Genomic DNA, 7,844 nt, shown 5'->3' with positions numbered 1-7,844 from the left:
TCTTAGAAAAATCATCCGCCTGTACAACCGTCCGATAAGCGTGCAAGGGGCCGTTGGATCAAAACAGGCAGCAGTGAGCGTGACAGCTTCAGCGCAGCCCCCGCGGAGCTCCAAACAAGCATCGACAGCTTCCGGTGAGCTCCATTGCAACCCGACGGAGCTCCAATGCGGCACCAACGCTCCGGCGGAGCTCCATTGCAACTCCGGCGAGCTCGAACGCAGCACAAAGGCTCCGGCGAAGCTCCATTGCAACTCCGGCCGAGCTCCATTGCAGCTCCGATGAAGCTTCAACGATCTCCTTGGTGCTTCACTGCAGCTCCGGCGCGCTTCATTGCAGCTCTGTCATGCTTCGTTGCAGCTCCGGCGGAGCTTCGACGACCCGGAGAGCGCTCCATTGCAGCTCTGCCGCCGGCGACTTGCAGCAACCAGCCGCACCGCCCCGACGTTGCGCTGCAACACTATGGCCATGGACGAGTTCTTGCGTCGCAGCACCGATGGGTCGTCGATGAGCGGCCGCCTGCCCCTGTGTGTTGTGTCGCCCCCTCGGGGTTGCAGCACCGCGGCGGTGGCGCGTGGCGGAGATGCGCGCGGGGGGGGGGGGGGGGGGGGGGGGGGGGGGGGGGGGGGGGGGGGGGCGTCGCCAGCCGCCTCTTGGTTCGCCGCACCTGGGCAGGGTTGCCGGCGTCCGCCATGGGAGCCTATCTCCTTTCTCGCGTGTGACGACACAGAGATGGGGAAAAGGAGAAAAACAATGCATGAGAACGTGTGAAGAAGATTGGGTTCAAAGAGATAAGGCCGGCTGGGGAGCGATGGATGGCCCCACAAGACACGTGTCCAACACAACGCGCGACTTACGTTTGTTTGTTTTCATCCGGATGAAAACAAACGATTTCCCTTTTCTAACCTTTTACAAATCATGTGAACCAAAGAGGCCCACTTTTTTGTTTAAGAGAGTAATAGGATAGAACTCTCTTTTGGGGAGATTGTAAAGTGGGCCTGAATATTTTTTGCGCCTAATAAGGTAGAAGGGCCCAAACGGAGGCACCTCGGCATACGCCGTAATATACAGCGTCCAACGCGGAGGCAGCCACCAAACCAGTATCGACAAGACGTCAAAACCCTAGACCGGCGACGCGTTCCCCTCTCTCGCCGCCGGATTCCCCTCCGCCCGTGCGTCTCGCGGACGTCTTCGCGCTCGCCGGCTGCTGTTCTCGGTTCGCCCACCACCAGCAATGTCTTCTCAGGTGAGTCCACTTCGTCTTCCCAGATCGAATTGTGGCTCGCTCGAATTGCTGTCGAGGTCCACCCGCCGCGGGGCGAAACCCTGATGCGACACCAAATCCTTAGCCGTGTTCATCTCCCCTTTGCGTTTGCAGATGAATAACCGCATCCAGTCCGCTGGAAAGCGCGCGCGCACAGACGGTAGGTTGCTCAAGCTGTTCCGTTTGTTCATCTGTTTCCGCCCCGTTCTGTGAGCAGCGCCTGACATGATTTGCCTGTTTTGCACGACCGGCGTTCAGGTAGCCGGCGTGAGGACGACTGGATTTGCCCCAGCTGTAACAACGTCAACTTCGCATTCCGCACCACCTGCAACATGCGCAACTGCGACCAGTCCAGGCCCGCGGATCACACGGTACTCGCATCTCCTACTTGCTGTTCTCGACTCAATCATGTTATGTGCTGGGTGTTTTGCATTTACCTAGTGCCGCTGTTGCTTTTTGCCTAGAAGGCTATGCAGACTCCACCCCACTACTCGGTGCCGGGGCGGTACATGCCGCCGGGGACGCCTCCGTCCATGTACCTCACCGGGGCTCCTCCCCCGTATGGCTCCAACCTCTATAATGGGCATCCCATGCCACGCTATGGCATTCCTCAGCTCCCCCCGGGCTCTGGATATCCGTATGGCTATGGCGGGCGAGTCCCGATGGGGAGCCCCTATGGGCCAATGCATATGGCGGCGCCACCCCCGTATTCTAGTGGTTCTATGGTTGGTGCAGGTAAGATGGCTATGATATCTCTGTTACTCTGTGGTAGCGCTACTTTGTCATGTGATTAGCTGTTCAAATGCAATAAGCAGTATCTGATATGTAAAAGAAAAACACAACTATTTATTTGTCTGAACTTACTTGCCAGGAATTATAGTAGCACGTCCAATATATTTCTAGAGAGAATTCCTTATTTAACACAGTGTTTAAATTTTATGCCCTATTTGACATTGACAAATGATTTCTTCCCTATCTAACTATGAGTCTAAATTTTTATGCCTTTTATGACACTTCTGTCCATTTTGAGACTAAATGACACCTGAAAAGACCCTTTTGCTCCTTACGTGGTATGTTTGTACGTGTGCGTGCTGCTGCGTGTGTGGCGCGCGCACACGTGTGTGTTGCTGATGTTACACGTGCGCACATGTGTGCTGCTGATGTTACACGCGCGCACGTGTGTGCTGCTGATGTTACACGCGCGCACGTGTGTGTTACTGATGTTGCGTGCGCGCGCACGTGTTTGTGAGTGTGTGTGCGTGCGCGGCGTGTGTGCTACTGATGCATGCTGTCTGGGTTTGTGCGTGTGTGGTGTTGCATGTCTTGCTCGGTGTGTGCTGCTGCGTGTCTTCCTCGGTGTGTGCTGCTGTGCGCGTGCTGCGTGCGTCTGTGCTGCTCTGTGCGCGCGCGTGCGTGTGTGTTGCTGCGTGTGTATGTGCCGCTGCGTGTGTGTGTGCTACTGCCCTGCACACACATACAACATGAGGGGCAAAAGGGTCTTTTCAGGTGTCATTTAGGCTTAAAATGGACGGAAGTGTCATAAAGGGCATAAAATTTAGACTCGTTGTTTGATAGGTTAGAAAAAGTTTTTCGGTGTCAAATGAGGAAGCGAAATTTAAGATGGTGTTAAATAAGGAATTGTTTCATATTTCTATGCATACTATATATTGTTCTACACTTCTACTGTACAACATTTGTTTTTAATGGATAAATTACTTGTTGATTTCTCGGTTTTTTATTTGAGTCAGTTCTTGTCTCTGATGCTTGTTGAATAGGTGTTTTTAGATCTGACCCAAATGTTGTTACAGTGTTTCTAACATTCGTTTTTGAATTTCATTTCCCTGTAAATAGGTGGAATGTACAGCATCAGCATGCCCATGGATAGATATGGCTTGGGCTCACCCGCTGGTCCTGGGGCAATGGTAATTTACTCCTGTACATATTAATATGAGTTACATCGCCTCAATTGGTTGCTGCTACCTTTTGTGCCTTCTATTTATGTTGTGTGGGAAGGTTGTTTCTCATTGTTCTTGCTGTTTTGGTGTGATTGACCATGCTAAGCAATCTGCATGTCCTTTATTTCTTTCTCTTGTAGGGCACAAGGGCTGGTTCCTATTCTGACGAAGGCTCACAGAAGAAATCTGCTGGTATAAATTTGCATTGTCCTTTTCACTGGTCAATCAATTTTGTTGGCACTCAGATTTATTCTCTGCCGCTTCTCTTGAACTATTTTAGGAGCTGGACGTGATAATGATTGGAAGTGCCCTAATTGCAACAACATTAACTTCGCCTTTCGGACAGTCTGTAACATGAGAAAATGCAACACACCAAGACCTGACACCCAGGTTTGACACGGTTCCTTCGCACTGAGATTTAAGTTCATATGTTATATTACTAGCCGAGCCAACTTCATAATTGTGCTTTGAAGTTGACATTGCTGCCGCAGCCTACAAGCTTAGTCATCTGTCTGAAGTATATGCGATGTGTAAAAACTGTTCAGTGAGATGTTGTTCTATGTGATTTGACCAAATTTACATATTTGCTATGTATCTGTTGATCAGTGTATGTATATGTATACTTGGACTTTTCTTGGGCATTATAGCTTCACCAGTTCTTTTTGCATGGTAATACATGTCTTATTTATATAATAGCTTCACCACTTGTTTGATAACCATTCTTTAAATAAAAAGGTATTTACTAAATTCTCATAGGTTGCGCATATCTAAAATCCCTATGCATTACAACTTAAACAAGCTGTCTCGAACCAAACCAAGAACGGTTGCTCATTCACCTGGCAATGGGCATCAAGTTTTTGTCATGCAGTTGCACCATTAGATTGTGCATTAGTGCTTATGTGGAGTGTGATCAATTATTTTGAAGCTATTAGTGGGCAAACTGTTAGTGTATTTGGTTATGGTTATTTTTCTTCCTTATGTTCTTGTTAATGTTGGATTGGCTATCTATTTATCATTTTAGCTTCTTTTACTGTTTGTAGAGCTAAATTGTTGTATTACTGTACTGATGACATACATATTAACTCTTCCTTCAGGGATCCAAACCTGACAGTTCAAGAGCTCCAAGTAAGTTTTTAGTGTTAAACATTATACATGCTAATTCCCCCTTACCTTCACATATATCAAAGTATTTTGCTTGTCTTGTTATCAGTAAATATTGGGGAACCCCTTTTCAAGATATGCGTCAAAGCTTTGCACTAGTTTATTAGATATATTCGAAACACTATTCAGTTATACATCTAACTTTGACATAACAGAACCAAAGACTCCAGAGGGTAGCTGGAAGTGTGAAAAGTGCAATAACATAAACTATCCTTTCCGGACAAAATGCAACCGTCCAAGTTGTGGGGAAGAAAAGCCATTGCAGGCAAACAGTCCTGATGATCTGGCTACAGATCAGGACAATCAGGTATGTGATTCAGAACGTCCACTATGGTCCTTATTGTTTCCATGCCTTTTCTTATAGAAAACCAAAAACTGCGTGCCTTAAATATTCTATTCAATAGTAACTTTATTATTTTTGCCTATCTCAGTGTTCTCTTGTGCATGGCTTATATATCGTGTCCTTAATGTTACAGTGAGTCCTAGAACAGTAATGAGGTCAAGAAGGTTCAGCGTCGTCGTCAAGTTTCAGTCTGAATGTCTGGGGTCCATCTGTGTCCGTAGTCGCTGCTGTCGTTTCAAGTTTCTTCCCCTTGGGACCATATAGTTGAGTCACAGCCTAATGGTAAACGTTGTGAAGTTGGCAACTGGAGTCATGGCTTTTCATATCTCTACAGATTTTGATCAAGATCATCCATTTGTTAATACCCTCCTGAAATTTGTTTGCTTGTCGTGGACACTGGACTCAGGGGAAATTGCTATTTGTTATAATGGATTCTAGCTATATATGTGTCTTAGATGTCTTTCATCTGCAGTGAAGTATTACATAGACTCCTTGATTTTTCTCGATTGGTTTTGTCCAAGTTATGTTTGTGGTCTTCAGTTTTAACTCATGTCCAGTTTGGGTATTGCTGTTAATGTCTAATGGCTCGATAATGGCGGCTTTTTCTTTCAGATAAAATCTAAGATATGTTTATTATAGATTCTTTCAACTTGGGATTTTCCCTTCCATTCACAATTAGTTTACTTACTAACGTAAGTAATGTTTAGGAGCACTTAGCTTGCACTGTTAGTTATGTTTTGGAAATTCTCGACAATGGGATAGCAAAGGATCAGAAATTGATACTTGTACATCAGACTTGCATCAGTATTTTGGTTGGTCTTACCAAAAAAAAAAGATCTGTTGAACTAACCAGAGCAAATTCCACTACATTTCCCCATCATCAATTAAAGATTACCCCCCGCCCCTCTGTTGGTATTGGTGAAACGACTGCTAAACATTTTTTTAGGCAGATCTGTTCAGACCATGGTCTGTTTACCTTGCTTTCCATCATTTTGGTAATACATTTGAGGGGAAATTGCTATCACTGTAGAAACAATATTAATTCTTTCTTAGTACTTATCAAATTTCCTTGTTGACGGTTCATTATAATAATTGGTACATGCAATATGCCATTTTTCTTGAAATAAAAATAGAAGTTAGGCATGTTGACTCCCTAGAGCTCACCAATGTCCTGTTATGTGCATATGTTACCATGTTCTCTGGAGCGTAGCTAATGCAAGTTTTACCAATCTGATGTTTTTGGATCAAAGAGATGATAGATGATGGAAGAGTGAGTTGTGCATAATCGCATTGTGGAGTGTGCATAACCTCGCATGCTTGGTTGGATTGGTGCTCTTTGACTGACTGGGTGCCATTGAAATTAGTTTTTGTCATGTAATATGGGGAAGCTTTTATCAAAGCTGCAACTTTCACATGACTTTGAAGACAACAGTGTTCTAATCGAGAAGGATGTTCCCGGCCACGCTGCTGGACTACCGGTACCGACAAGTTCGCATGCCCTGCGAATGGCAGCTCTCAGTGAGCTGCAAGACAGTTTATAGATGACAAGTAACCATTTCATTTTTCTTTGAAAACGTTTGTATTGTGTGGACCCATCATACTCTATCAAGCAATCAACGGTGTTGCTCACAGCCATCTTGGTACGGACTTGGATTGAAAGCTTGGTTTAGATTTGTTTGGAGTGCATATTTTACTTCTGTTCTCATTCTTACGATTTTCTTATAATTGTATAATTGAGGATTGGTTGGCTTTGTTGATTTGTTATATGTTTGTTTGAATCTGATGTAAACTATTTTGATTCTGCTACATTGTATTTCTTGCAAATACGGGTGTTCCCATATTTGTTCAAAAAAAATGTTCCCATATTGCTTGTTTAATATCGTTATATATCTGGTCGGCCAAATCTTACAACGAAAGCATATGTGAATATTTACGTCGATTTTGGTGTCTACTCCCTACGTTCTTAAATATAAGTCTTTTTAGAGATTTTACTATGAACTATGTATGGATGTATATAAACATATTTTAGAGTGTAGATTCACTCATTTTGTTCCGTATGTAGTCCCAGTAGAATCTTTAGAGTGTAGATTCACTCATTTTGTTTTGTATGTAGTTCCAGTAGAATCTCTAAAAAGACCTATATTTAGAAACGGAGGGAATAGATCTGAGGCTATTTTCAGAAGCGTTTGCCGCAATTCCACTACTCTTATCTATTATTGGCTTTTCCTACTACTATCTTCGTCTTGCTGAATAAGTCATTCATCTAGTTTTAGGTCAACGATTTAACTATCTAAATATGTATTATATTTGATAAAAAATATATATTTAGAAATTACATCAGTGTAGAAATTTAATGATATACTTTTTATGACATATAACACATATTTAATTCTTCAAATTGATGATTTAGAACTACGCGAATGATTTATTCACCTAGATGAAGGTAGTATTAAAAATCGATTTTAGTAATGTGAAAACACATGATTTTAATCCTAATAGTTGCCCCCCAAAAAGCACGCTGTTAATCAAATCCTCGACACATGAATTCCGTCTCGGTTGGGAGTAGTTAGCCGCCGCGTACGGAGGAGGCATGCGGCGCTAAATCGATGCGATATATTATATAAAAGAAAAATGGAAATCGGTGCGATGCTTCCGCGCGGCGCAAAAGGATATCTCTGACGTGGTGCGAGGGACGCGCGGGCGCAGCGGCATAGAAGCGGCCAACTATCCATGCCAAACGTACACGCGACGTGGGCCACGCGTGCGTGCGAGCGGCGCGAGGTCTGACTGTGCTAGACAATGGACATCCCCAGATACAACCTGCGTCCGCCGCACGCCGAAGTAAGCACGTGCGTAATCTGCACTTGTATTCGGCGATCATTCGTACTCTCTTCATTTCTATATACAAGGTCATAAACTCATTTTATAGGTATCAAGATAAAATTTAATCCATACTTTGCAGGTCAACTTTTTTTTCGTTTACTAAGATCATTAATACGCAACATGCATGCAAGGAAATTGAATGGAGGAACTAATTAGTGTCATTATGATGGCATGCATGCAAGCATTAAACAAATTGCTAGTATGAGAAAATATCATTAATTCTTTTCTCGATTAATGTTT

General features: G+C 44.1%; 1 protein-coding gene across 5 annotated transcripts; it reads left to right on the top strand.

Annotated features, from left to right (window-relative positions):
- The first annotated feature begins 1,047 nt into the window (after nt 1-1,047).
- LOC125518887 (ranBP2-type zinc finger protein At1g67325) lies at nt 1,048-6,527 on the top strand. 5 transcript variants are annotated; one of them, XM_048683775.1, is made up of 10 exons: nt 1,048-1,244; nt 1,377-1,422; nt 1,521-1,633; nt 1,730-1,997; nt 3,114-3,184; nt 3,358-3,409; nt 3,498-3,607; nt 4,312-4,342; nt 4,534-4,685; nt 6,086-6,527. In XM_048683775.1, the coding sequence occupies exons 1-10, from the start codon at nt 1,233-1,235 to the stop codon at nt 6,260-6,262; spliced, it is 1,032 nt and encodes a 343-aa protein (XP_048539732.1). In that variant the 5' UTR covers nt 1,048-1,232; the 3' UTR covers nt 6,263-6,527. The 5 variants fall into 5 exon arrangements, with proteins under 5 accessions (XP_048539732.1, XP_048539731.1, XP_048539735.1 ...); XM_048683774.1 differs by having other exon boundaries at nt 1,727-1,997; XM_048683778.1 differs by having other exon boundaries at nt 1,727-1,997; nt 5,972-6,527.
- Nucleotides 6,528-7,844: the final 1,317 nt, after the last annotated feature.

Source organism: Triticum urartu, chromosome 7 (assembly GCF_003073215.2).
Source record: "Triticum urartu cultivar G1812 chromosome 7, Tu2.1, whole genome shotgun sequence".
In the NCBI taxonomy this organism is placed as follows: domain Eukaryota; kingdom Viridiplantae; phylum Streptophyta; class Magnoliopsida; order Poales; family Poaceae; genus Triticum; species Triticum urartu.
Note: the sequence above shows the minus strand (reverse complement) of the source record. Positions and strands in the feature narration are given on the sequence as shown.